At 41.8% G+C, this 13,520-nt stretch overlaps 1 protein-coding gene across 1 annotated transcript in view; it reads left to right on the forward strand.

Annotated features, from left to right (window-relative positions):
* The window catches only part of PARD3B (par-3 family cell polarity regulator beta), a 994,526-nt gene that overhangs the window by 559,740 nt on the left and 421,266 nt on the right, over positions 1-13,520 (forward strand). Inside the window, exon 16 of the mRNA XM_038749054.1 lies at positions 8,169-8,213. Within this exon, the coding sequence (XP_038604982.1) occupies positions 8,169-8,213 (45 nt within the window). The remainder of the gene's footprint in view (positions 1-8,168; positions 8,214-13,520) is intronic.

Raw genomic sequence — 13,520 nt, forward strand, 5'->3', positions numbered from 1 at the left:
ATTAGTGAAATCATTTAGAAATGGCTCCTGCTTTATTCAATCACTCGTCGACTATATTGATTGAGTGCTTACTGTGTTCGGAGCACTGAACTAAGTGCTTGGGGGAGGACAATATACCAGAGTTGATATACATGTTCCCTGCCCACAGCAATTTTGCAGTTGAGAGGGGGAGACAAGGCATTAATATAAATAAATTACAGAGATGTACATAAATGCCATGGGGCTGAGGGAAGGGTGAATAAAGGGAGCAAATCCAAGTGCAAGGGTTATGCAGAAAGGCATGGGAGAAGGGGAAATGAGGGTTTAGTCTGGGAAGATGTGCCTTCAATAAGACTTTGAAGGTGGGGATAGACATTGTCTGTCAGATATAAAGAGGAAGGGTATTCCAGGCCAGAGGCAGGACATGGGCGAGAGGTCAGTGGTGAGATAGATGAGATTGAGGTGTATTGAGTAGGTTGGCATTAGAGAAGCAAAGAGTGTGCGATGGGTTGTAGTAGGAGAGAAGCAAGGTAAGGTAAGAGGGAGCAAGGTGATTGAGTGCTTTAAAACCAGTGGTGAGGATTTTCTGTTTGATGCGGAGGTGGATGGGTAACCGCTGGAGATTCTTGAGTGGGGAAACACAGACTGAATGTTTCAGTAGAAAAATGATCTGGACAGCAGATTGAAGTATGGACTGGAGTGGGGGGAGAAAGGGGCAAGGAGGTCAGCAAGGAGGCTGATAATCAAGACGAGATAGGATTAGTGCTTGGATTGACATTATCATTTATTAACATTATTCATTTATTACTATGAAGGGTTTTTTAAAACAATGGACTGTTCAATCAATGGTATTTATTTAGCACTTACTCTGTGCAGAACACTATTCTAAAAGTATAATAGGGATAATAGGCAGGATTTCTGCCCATTTGATATGATCTCTTTTCTTCCTTCTCTGACAGACCAGGACACGTAAAAAACCCTTTTGTAGCCTGCAGGGTAGTGAAACCCTCTTGGCTTGGCCTGTTTATGTCTCAAAAGGGTATTCCTGGTCTAGAAAACCATTTGGGTGTTCCCAAATCACTCAGAATTTCATTAACAGAAAAGGAATTTTCCATCCTGTGGAACCATCAGAGTCTAATGGAGTAATCGGGAGAACTCAGAATAGTGCATTTGTCAGCATGACCTAATGAGGAGTCAAGACACCCTGATATTTCAGTGGCCGGGTCAAACGGGGACTCTCTACTGTCCCTTATGAAATGCATATTCAAACATACTTCATGTTTCCGACTCTTTTTTTTCTTGATTTGTTTTCTTCATCAGCAGAGAGGAGCCCTCACCCTTTGAGAAAGATTCAACCAAGTTTTCTACCAAGGAGCCACATGGCTTCATTCTGCAATGGTTGAGAGCAAAATAAAGTCTAACCCTGCAGTTCTATTAGCTGATCTCCTTTCCGGCTGCCTTTTAGAACAAGGGCATATCAGGGAAGTAAATCCAAACTCCGAGCTAACATGGCGTTTACATTTGATTTCCAAGGAATCTGTGGTCATTAATTAGGGACAGAGTCCTGGAAGAAGCAGTGGAGTCAATCCACACAAAAGTGGAATAAGGGTTTGGTAGTGGAGGCCTTGGTAACTGCTTTCCTCTCTCCCCGTGCCAACTTCAACTGTCTGGGGTTACAAAAAAAAAAGAACTGTTTCAAAGGCTGAAAGACAGTCCAAGACTGAAAGAAATCCCAGAAAAGAATGGCCATGTCCAAGACTTCAGCTGCAGATACTTTTCCTCCTTGATTTTAATGGTGACTGGAGAACCTCCTCAAATGATATGCTAGGCTACCAGAGGCCGTTGCAGAAAACAGGGCATTTAACCTTACAGGAATCAGTAACCGGGCATGCTCCTAAAGCAAACTCCTTAACTTCCCACCCAAATCCTAGCCTCCCCCTTCGTTCCCATCTTTGCCATCACTGTAGACAATACCACCATCCTCTCTATCTAAAAGCTATAACCTTGGCATAGTCCTCGACTCATCTTTCTCATTAAACTCATATATTCAATTTGTCACCAAATCCTGTTGGTTCAACCTTCAACACATTTCTAAAATCCTCCCTTTCCTTTCCATCGAAATTGCTACCACTCTGATCCAAGCACTCATCCTATCCCGCCTTGACTACTGCATCAGCCTCCTCACTGACCTCTCTGCCTCCATTTTCTCACCACTGCAATCCATTCTTCACTCTGTTGTATGGATCATTTATTTTTAATAAGCAGCGTGGCCCAGTGGAAAGAGCACGGACTTGGGAGCCAGAGGTCATGGGTTCTAATTCTGGCTCCGGCACTTGTCAGCTGTGTGACTTTGAGCAAGTCACTTAACTTCTCTGTGCCTCAGTTACCTCATCTGTAAAATGGGGATTAAGACTGTGAGCCCCACATGGGACAACCTGATCACCTTGTATTTCCCCCCCCCAGTGCTTAGAACAGTGCTTTGCACATAGTAAGCACTTAACAAATGCCATCATTATTATTATTATTAATGATATTTGTTAAGCACTTACTATTAGCCAGGCACTGTATTTAGCCGTGTGGTAGACAATCAGGTTGGACACAGTCTATGTCCCATATGGGGTTCGCAATCTTAATCTCCATCTTACAGATGAGGTTACTGAAGCAAAGAGAAATTAAGTGACTTGCCCAAGGTCACAGAGAAATTACTTTAGGAGGGAAGATGAGGATTTCATCTTTGGACCTGTTAAGATAAAGATGACAGTGTGACATCCAAATGTAGATGTCCTGGAGGCAAGAGGAAATGAAGGATTGTAGATTATTATTATTATCAATAATAATAATAATATAGTAATGGTATTTGGTACTTACTATATGCCAGGTACTGTAGTAAGTGCTGGGCACTTAACACACAGAAGCTATGTGTGCAAGTGAGCTTCCAGAGAAGGTCAGTGTGGATCGAGATGAGAAAAGGACCCAAAGCCAACCCTTAAGCTAGGTGCTGAAAGGTGGAAGAGTAGCTAAGGAAGGAGTGGGCAGAGGGATAGGAAGAGAATCTGGAAATACAAAGGTTTGGTAGTGTTTTAAGGAGGGAATGGAATGATCTTCAGTATCAAAGGCGGCTGTGGGTTCAGGGAGCATTGGATTTGGTTATAAGGTGGCCTTAGAGGGTGTAGGGGATGAAGGGGTCAAGAACCTGTTTGAAATGGGGTGAAAGGAGAGTTGGTGGAAAGGAAATCAAGCATTGGGTGTGTATGGCCATTTTCAAGAAGAGATGGGAGGAGAAGTGAGATGGGGCAATAAAAAAAGGAGGCTGTGGTATCGAGAAAGGGCGTTTTTAGTACTGCAGAGATTTTAGCGTGATTGAGGGCAGAAGGGAAGGAGCTATCAGAAAATGAGGTTTAGGACAGTACTGAGGCGAGGGAGGACAATGGGAGCAAATGCTGTCAGGAGGTGAAAGGGGAGTGCCTGGTGCAGAGTAAGCGCTTAACAAATATCCTTATCATCATCATAATAGAATCAGAGGCCCTGGTGAAGAGAGTGGATTTCAAGAGCAGACTGGAGGCCTTGGATCTGTACCCTTTTAGCAATTGATCTTCACCCCAGCCTCAGCCCATAAGACTTATGTATATATCTTTAATGTTGGCCTCTCCCCCTGTAGACTGTGTCTTATGAGCATAGATCATGTCCACCAACTCTCTTGTATTGTACTCTCCCAAGCACTTAATACAGTTCTCTGAAAACAGTAAGCCCTCAATAAAACACCATTGATTAATTGTCTTGAGAAACTGCCAGGAAGTGGTTGTGGAAGTAAGTACGTGCATGTGTGTATACACACACACACACACACACACACACTCCACTCTCTCTCTCTCTCTCTCTCTCTCTCTCTCTCTCTCTCTCTCTCTCTCTCTCTCTCTCTCCACACACATCCAGCTCCTCACTGGGCTTGCTAAGGAAGGAACCTAATTCAAAGCACAAAATATAAACTCTGCACCTTAAGCCATGGCACAAATTTCATCTGCCAAAGGGGAAACAAGATTGACTCACTACAGATGCACATCAGTTTCGTATTCCTAAATTATCAGTAGAGGAAAACAAGTTTCTGCACCCAAAAGGAAACTGAAGATGTTGAGCTTACCGCAAAGAATATCCAGAGAACAATTTTTGTGGTCTTACTAGAAGATGGACTCTTTTCGAGAAAATTAAATTTACCTAAGAGATCGCTGTCAATAGTATGCTCGAGTTGGAATTCAAAGATGAAATGAAATAGAGCCGACAAACATTTTTGCCATCTTGCGTATTTGTCAGAGTTGAAGATTACATCAGATACTAAAGTGCTGCATTACTTTCAGTGTGAAATATTGGGCATCTTCAGCCATTTGCATATTCATGGTGTTGGATTTTTTTCTCTTCATGACATAGTGTTGGCATGCTAAAAAGAATAACTGTAGCTGATGGCAGTCCGTATCAAAGTGATGTGCATGTTAGCAATATACCATCTCCTGTCAGCAGCAGAAGAGCATATGGATTTCATTAACTTACTAAATTTGCTACCATTCTGCACATTTTTATTAAGTGGCTGTAGTCTGTAATAGTCATTTCTGGTTTAGGAGGCATTGCAAATGCTCTCCATAAGCATGTGGCATGTTTTCTCTGTGTGAGAGCACAATTGAGGCGTAAAGCAATGGAATCAAACATTTTTAAATGATCACTATGTTCACACAAATGTGTTTTTCTGAGCAACACATTCTCATAACGCACTATTCCCATCCATATTTGCGGCTTTCAAGTGCTCAGAGCCATCTTTTATCAACACAGCATGGCTGTTCTTTCTCACAGCAGAGCCTACACATCACTGTCCAAGGCTGATGACATCTGTTAGGTCTCATAGGAAGGCAGCAAACTTAGGATTCAGGAAGGGGATGCTAGGGAGCCCTGGGTTACTCCTGCGTCATTTCTAAATTTAAAAGTAATTCCTGGAGATTTTCTCCATAGGCCAGTTTCTTTTCATTCAGTCAATAGCATTTACTGAACACCTATTCTACGCTGAGCCTATACTTAAGTTCATTTAATTGTATTTATTGAGCGCTTACTGTGTGCAGAGCACTATACTAAGCACTTGGGAGAGTATAGTACAACAATAATAAGTGCTTGGGAGAGTACTGTCCACAGTGAGCTGCTTGGGAGAATACGATAGGGTTAGAAGATGTGGTCTCTCACCACAAAAAGTTTACAGCCTAAGGGGAAGGCACACAAACTAATTTGCAGAAGAGGAGAAAGATAAATGGAATTGTAGATGAGTAATGCTTAAATAGTAAGATATATGTTATGTACAGAAGTGCTTTGTGTTGGTGACATAGGAGTTACCATGTTACATAATGAGAAAAAAAATAGAAAATCACTGATATTTTCACTCAGGGACAGTAATTTTAAAGGTGATCACTCAAGTAACTTTAAAATTAGTATTGAAGCACAGATTATTGCTCTTTCCTTTCCTTCCCAATTGAGTGGCTGCCACTGGAGGCAAAATAGTGCAAATTTTCTGTGTTTATTGTAGCTACTGAGCAGGACCAAGCCCACTTAGAAGATACTGCTTACTAAAACCGCCTTAGCTCCCACTCTAGACTGTAAGCTCCCTATTGGCAAGGCTAATTTGGTTGCATTATACTTTCCCAAGTGCTTCATACAGTGCTCTGCACATAGTAAGCACTCAATAAATACCATTGATTGATTGAGCGATGGATTGATTAGACTATATAGTTCACGAAGATGGTAATATTCTCCTTTGAGTGTATTTGTGACTAAAAAGGCCAATTCATGGCCCACAGTCCCAGACACATTGTGCACCCAAAAAAAGATTGTTCCAAAAGAAGACGGGCCTGGAAGTTGGAGGACCCAAGTTCTAATTTCAGCTCTGCCTCTTGTCTGCTATGTGACCTTGGGCAAGTCACTTAACTTATCTGTGCCACAGTTATCACAACTGTAAAATTAGGATTTAAGACTGTGAGCCTCATGTGGCACAGGAATAAGTCCACCCGATTATCTTCTATCTACCCCAGCACTTAGTACAGCACCTGGCACATAGAAAATGCTTAACAAATTAAAAAAAACAAAAAAAAACCCGGTGTTGGTCACACCTGTCACTATTTTCCCTTTGGCCCCCTTGTCTTTCATTTATTATTAAATTTTTGCTCAAAGAGAGCTACGCCCTTCTTGCCTTTTTAGAACAGTGTAGTATTTATCAGAATAAATTATTGTTTGGTGTCCTTAGCTGGGAAAAGGCATGACAAGGCACGAAAAGGTGTGTTCAAACTATCAGGATGTACCTGTTCAAACTTGTCATGAGCCCCCCGGTTTGTGCCATCCAGGACATCCTGGACCGGGGGAGCCTCAGTGACACATAATAGAGTTCAAACCACACCTCTGATCACCAAGGTTACTGTGGAAAGTTTTTACTTAGTTTTCCCAGCGTTCACGGGAGTGACACAAAAATACATCCACTCACTCCTCCACCCAAGCGTCCAATACCAGTCTGTGGTCAAAGGAGTCCATTCTGCCAATGCTTCTTCTTTCTGCTTCCAAGTGTTGCTGCCTTCTGTGGCTTTCAAGTGCTGCTCTCCTGCTGCTTCTGCTCCTCTAGAGTGCTCCTGTGCCCCTGCTCCACTGTGTGCCCCCATCTGCATGCATGCCCCTTTGCGATTCAAAGCAACCGCCTTTTATCTGCCTTAGGCATCGCAGCCGGGTCTTTTGGTCCAGTCATTTGGTCCAGGCCCATTACTGGGTAGAACAGGTAGAGAAAGCCACACCACCCTCCATGGTCCACCCCCACAGACCAGCTATCACCTATCTCAGGTAGAGCACTGTGGCTCAGTGGCAAGAGCCCGGGCTTCGGAATCAGAGGTCGTAGGTTCTAATCCCAGCTTGGCCACCTGTCAGCTGTGTGACTCTGAGCAAGTCACTTCACTTCTCTGTGCCTAGTGACCTCATCTGTAAAATGGGGATTAAGACTGTGAGCCCCAACTGGGAAATCTGATAACCTTGTATCTAACTCAGCACTTAGAACAGTGCTCGGCACATAGTAAGCATTTAACAAATACCATCATTATTATCATTATGATTATTATTATTAGAGCACCTCAGTGCTTCACGAGTCTCTTCCTTATTGTTGTTGTTCACGGGATCACAGACAGTCACTAACAAAGCAGCTTGTTGTGGGTTCACCACAAAACTGCCATGGCATCTGCCCAGCCAATGGTTCCTCACATTGAACTGAACATATGGAGGCACGGTGTAATAGAGCTAGGTTTGTAGATTGTTCACTGGACCTACCAAAGCATCACTTCACCCTGCACTTCATACCAAATCAAGCAGGCAATCAGTGCTATCTTCGCACCAATCACATACTGTAGGAGGCATTTTTAACTTGATTTTGGAAATTTAGCTTTGCAGTTAAGCAGGAAAGCGATTAATGTTTGGGAGTTGGGGGGCTTTTGTTCTTAGATGAAGTGGTCTGACTTTATTATGCTAAATTCTTTTTATGGGTGTGAAAGGTAATAAGTTCCTGAAATGCCTCGATAGTCCTCTCCCTCACCATTGATAATAATAATTAAGGTATTTGGTAAGCGCTTACCATGTGTCAGGCATTAACTGACTTCCCTCCTTTCAGGTAGGACCAGAACCCCCTAAAGGGCAGTACCTACCCCATTGGGTGGTCTGGCACACCCTGGGCCTGCTCTTCTGACCGACTGTGAGCCCTTCTAGACTGTGAGCCTGTTATGGGCAGGGATTGTCTCTATTTGTTGCTGAATTGTACTTTCCAAGTGCTTAGTCCTGTGCTCTGCACACAGTACACAATCAATAAATAGGACTGAATGAATGAATGCTATTTATTAAGCACTTACTGCATGCACAGCACTGGACTAAGTGCTTGGGAGTGTACAATACAATAGAATTGGTAGGCACGATCCCTGTCCTCAAAGAGTTTATAATCTAGTTGGAGGAGCTTAAAATCGGTTATCAAGTTGCTTGGCCTTCAACTGTTTTCACGAGTGTAAAATCATACAGGGGATCCGTAGGTAAAGAAGCCCCCTTTGTTTCTTTTAGAAGTGAGGTTCATGAAAATAATGAAGTGGTGAACATAAATTCAAACTGCTGGATTTAAAAACGTATCTGTCTCTCTTCTTTCTCAGTGCCAGATGAAAGCAAAGTCCTCTCATTGGTTGGGCACAGATCAGGTAAGAAAAACCTAATGGCTGACTTTCTTTCACCTCCCTGTAAGTCATGGAATATATGTGGAGAGTTTAGATTCTGTCTCTGTCCACAAGTCAGTGAAAGACTGGCTAATGTATCCATGAGCTGTCTCCAACTTCCATAGTGATAAATTATTGCTTGGACAGATGTGCTTAGCTGCATCCATTCTGATGAATCGTTGAGAAAACTAGAATAACTATTTTCTTTAGAAAAGCCATAATTCCACCAAAAAATGTAAAGGATAGAATTTTAAAAAGAGAAGAAACAACAAAAATCTCTTCTTTCCTGAGCTGATGTTGGCAATAAATAGCAAAGCTCAAATTTCTGCCTTATGGTCCTTTTGTTCTTCCATTTACCTTGTCCTACTATTATCAAGATATTTTGCCAAAGCTGAATATTGTGGAGTTTTCAGGGGAGTTATTTTTGTATTTTATTCGAGGAATTCTCTCCGTGTACTTTCACAGGTGAAATATGTAGCTATGTCTTTTGATACCATAAATGTCATTGGCAGTTGGTGTGGATGATGGATTGGGGAAGGATTGGGGAAATTGACTGGGAAAAGTTTGGGGAAGAGTTCTTAAAGAAGATTCCTTGTTGGAGTTGGTATTTCAGTTTCTTTTAAAATCTGGAAATGCTTTAGGTTTCCACTTTATTTTTCTTAAGATTAGCTTTATGATGTCTTCCTTTTATAAACATATTTTTAAATAATATGAGCAAAAGTTTATTTAGTTTCCCTCAAAATATGTGCAATTATAGAAAATTACAGAAAATTAAGGTTATCTTCTAACAAATTTTCTTTTTCGGTGGCATTACAGGCCAATGGTTTCTTGGCTTACTGTGTTTAGGATAGGTGACCTTTCCAAAGTTAGATTGTTTCCATTCTTTATTTTCATTTGGAAGTCAAGCCAAATGTGTCAACCTTCTGCAGTTCCTTCACCAATGCAAAATTTCTGTGCCTTTTCTTAAATTCCATCTTTGTATACTAAGAAGGACCACTTGGAGTTAAATCATTCAAAATCTTTGTCAAAGCAATTTATAAAGTAGTAAAACGGGGAAGAATTTGTTCCCATATCAAGCCCCCTTTGTAAACTTCTTTTTGACTTTTCTCTACTCTCCCATGTGCTTAATTCAGCGGTCTGCACACAGTAGGTGCTCAGTGAAAATTATCGAACTGAATTTACTGTATCGTTTAAACATCTGTATCATTTACAGATGAGCTGTTAAGTCTTCTCCCCTGGTGTTTCTTCACTATCATTAATGCATATCTATCGAATCCTATTATATATAAAGTGTAATACAGAATGTATAGTACAGCTACCCTCCTCCAGAGGTGAATATTTACATTTTTAAGGTTTCTTCTGAGGAAATAAAAATAAGAATTTAGTCATATTTTTACCTTCAAAAGAAAATCAGTGTCCTTTGGTTTGCTGAAACAAGAGAAGCTCTTCCTAACAGGGAGAATTTTCTTTGCCTTAAATTATGGTTTTAGCAGTACTTCGTCTTGACGCCTCATTAGTTCCATCATGTTTTGAGATGGGGTTATACTTTTTTTTTCATTTTTCTCTCTCCAGATTTCTAGTGGCATCAGCAGGCTTGTGCAAAAGTCTTGGCTTTTATTCCGCTCCTTGTAATAAAGGACCCAGGAGGTTAGACCCCTGTGAAGGGAAATATTTTTGTTAGAGTGATAAATAGCCACACACTGCATATGCTGATCCTCATCTTAGACTAAAATGCTTCAGTATTTGTGCTTTTTTAGAAGCTCCAGTGGGTGACTAAGAAATCTCAGGGCTCTTCAAAGCCATCTCTGTCTTGGGTGACAGGTTACCCCTTAATGGACTAAAGTTACCCCTTAGTGGTCTATTAAAACATATGTTAATTGAAAGTAAAACAGGTAACCAAACCTGCCAAGGCTTTCATCTCTATCTTGAAAAAAAAATCTCATCAAACAAATGATCTTCGTCCCCTTATTTGAGAAAACATGGACTAGATTAATTGAGTTCCAACATGGCCTAGTGCAAAAAGCACAGGCTTGGGAGTTGTGGAATCTGGATTCAAATCCCACCTCCCCCCACATGCACTCTGTGTAACTTGGGGCAAGTCACTTGACTTAGAGGGCAGCATGGCCAAATGGTTAGAGCATGGGTCTGGGAGCTAGAAGGTCATGGGTTATAATCCTGGCTCTGCCACTTGTCTGCTGTGTGACCTTGGGCAAGTCACTTCACTTATCTGTGCCTCAGTTACCTCATCTGTAAAATGGGGTTTAAGGCTTTGAGTCCCATGTGGGACATGGACTGTGTCCAAATGATTAGCTTGTATCTTCCCCAGCACTTAGTACGGTGCCTGGCACGTAGTAAGTGCTTAACAAATGCCATTATTATAATAATAATTATTATTATTATTCTGTGCCTCAGTTTCCACATCTATCAAATGGGCATAAATGCCTATTCTCCCTCCCCATGTGGGACTGTTTTTGACCTGATTGTTAGATATCTACCCCAGCTCTTAGTACAGTATTTAACAATACCACAATTATTATTATTATTATCTCCATTTTTATTAGTAATAATGATAATAATTTAAGCCACTCTTTTACCGTTTGGATTATTGGTCAGCCAAGGATAGAAAGTTATTATTTCAATTGTTTCTAGAAAGAAATATTCCCTCTCCATATATTTTCCCCTTTTATTAATAGGAGTCTTGCTCTGGACTCTTCTAGGGTCTTCTTCTTAGGAAAGCAGAATTTAAGGAACTCCAGGAGTCTGCTCATCTTTACCATGAGAAGCAGTGTGGCTCAGTGGAATGAGCACGGGCTTTGGCGTCAGAGGTCATGGGTTCAAATCTTGGCTCTGCCAATTGTCAGCTGTGTGACTTTGGGCAAGTCATTTAGCTTCTCTGTGCCTCAGTTACCTCATCTGTAAAATGGGGATTAAGACTGTGAGCTCCCTGCGGGACAACCTCATCACCTTGTAACCTCCCCTGTGCTTAGAACAGTGCTTTGCACATAGTAAGAGCTTAATAAATGTCATTATTATTATTATTATTCATTTTGATGGTTTAATTCAGAATATGAAATGGGTTTCTCTCATGTTTCTGCTTTGCCCTATGCAACTTAATGGGGTGCTAATTGGAAATACTGGCTCTAAAAGATCATAATGAAAATAATAACTGTGGTATTTATGAAGCACTTACCATGTGCCAAGCATGTTCTAGGTGTCAAGCACTGTAATAACTGCTGGGCTGGATACAATATAAGCAGGTCCATAACAACCTCTGCCCACATGGGGATCACAATTTAAAGATGAGGGGGAACAAGTTTTTAATCGCCATTTTACAGGTGAGGAAACTGAAGCACAGAGAAGTTAAGTGATTTAACCAAGATCATCCAGGAGGCAAATAGCAGAGTTGGGATCAGAACCCAAGTCTCCGGAATCCCAGGCCCATGCTCTTTCAATTAGGCCATGATGCTCCTTTTAAAAGTTTAGTAGTGCCGCTGAATGCTCCAGTTTTACCCAATATCACTTCTCCACTCTCCCTTGCAATTGTTGCCCTATTTCACAAGAGTCTATTAAGGCAGAAGTTGTCATCTCTTCTGGTCGGAAAGTTCTCCCCCTCCTTTTTTTAATTACAAAAAGATAGACAGCTTTCATTACATCCAAGACAATCAGCAAGTTAAGCAAATTAAATTTTATGTGCTGACCTAAATGAGATCATCCATTCTCATATCCAGCATGATATTCAACATTTTAATAGATCCATCTGAGTAAAAATTCCTTTTGTGTCAGCTACTTAATCGCCAGTGAGCCTCTTTAGAACATCCAAGAGTACGTATTAAATATGCAACAGTCAGACTGACGTACTTTGGTTGGTTTATTGTCCAAATTGGTGCCTTAGAGCTCAAGCCGGTTAAATTCTCTAATAAACCGTAGTGCTTTGGTCCAAAAGAGTGCATAAAGCTTGTATCAAAGCACATTGGTATTAGAGCATTCCTGAGTTTCTAGCAGGAAAGAATCTCTTCAAGGCAAGGATCTTGGGAATTTGTTTATTTGGAAACCTTGCTACAAATCAAACAATTAAGCAGCGGTATTTATTGAGTGCTTACTAGTGTAGAGCAATGTACCTAAGTTACTGGGAGAGTACAGTACAAGAGTCGATAGATGTGAGCCCTGCCTTCAAGGAGCTTACAGTCTACAGAGGGATTACAGATAGGGTAGGGAAGGGAGGGAGGGAGGAAATCCACTATGCCCAACTTTTTCTAACAACAGTCAGTGATGTCAAGTCATTTTCTGGTATGGGTTTTAGCTTTATTGATATTGGTTGAAGAAGCTTTTAAGTCTAAGCCTAAAGAATGTCAACTTGAGCCAGTTCATTACCAAACCATTGCAGGATTGTGTTTCTGCCAAATGCTTGTAGGAAAGGGTTTTTTGGGGGTCCTCCATAACATCCACCCGGCACATGAGGTTGTGTCTGCTGTAATACCCCAAACCTTTCCCTCTAATAACCAATTCTAGGCCTCTCATCTATACATACCCTTCTTGAGTCTAGTGATATGTTCTGCTTGCATAACTTCTTGTGGCAATGGATCCCATCAATCAATCAATCAATCAATCGTATTTATTGAGCGCTTACTATGTGCAGAGCACTGTACTAAGCGCTTGGGAAGTACAAATTGGCATCACATAGAGACAGTCCCTACCCAACAGTGGGCTCACAGTCTAAAAGGGGGAGACAGAGAACAGAACCAAACATACCAACAAAATAAAATAAGTAGGATAGAAATGTACAAGTAAAATAAATAAATAAATAAATAAATAGAGTAATAAATATGTACAACCATATATACATATATACAGGTGCTGTGGGGAAGGGAAGGAGGTAGGACGGGGGATGGAGAGGGGGACGAGGGGGAGAGGAAAGAAGGGGCTCAGTCTGGGAAGGCCTCTTGGAGGAGGTGAGCTCTCAGCAGGGCCTTGAAGGGAGGAAGAGAGCTAGCTTGGCGGATGGGCAGAGGGAGGGCATTCCAGGCCCGGGGGATGACGTGGGCCGGGGGTCGATGGCGGGACAGGCGAGAGCGAGGTACAGTGAGGAGATTAGTGGTGGAGGAGCGGAGGGTGCGGGCTGGGCAGTAGAAGGAGAGAAGGGAGGTGAGGTAGGAGGGGGCGAGGTGATGGACAGCCTTGAAGCCCAGGGTGAGGAGTTTCTGCCTGATGCGCAGATTGATCGGTAGCCATTGGAGGTTTTTGAGGAGGGGAGTAATATGTCCAGAGCGTTTCTGGACAAAGATAATCCGGGCA

Source organism: Tachyglossus aculeatus, chromosome 7 (genome assembly GCF_015852505.1).
Source record: "Tachyglossus aculeatus isolate mTacAcu1 chromosome 7, mTacAcu1.pri, whole genome shotgun sequence".
NCBI classification, from domain to species: Eukaryota; Metazoa; Chordata; class Mammalia; order Monotremata; family Tachyglossidae; genus Tachyglossus; species Tachyglossus aculeatus.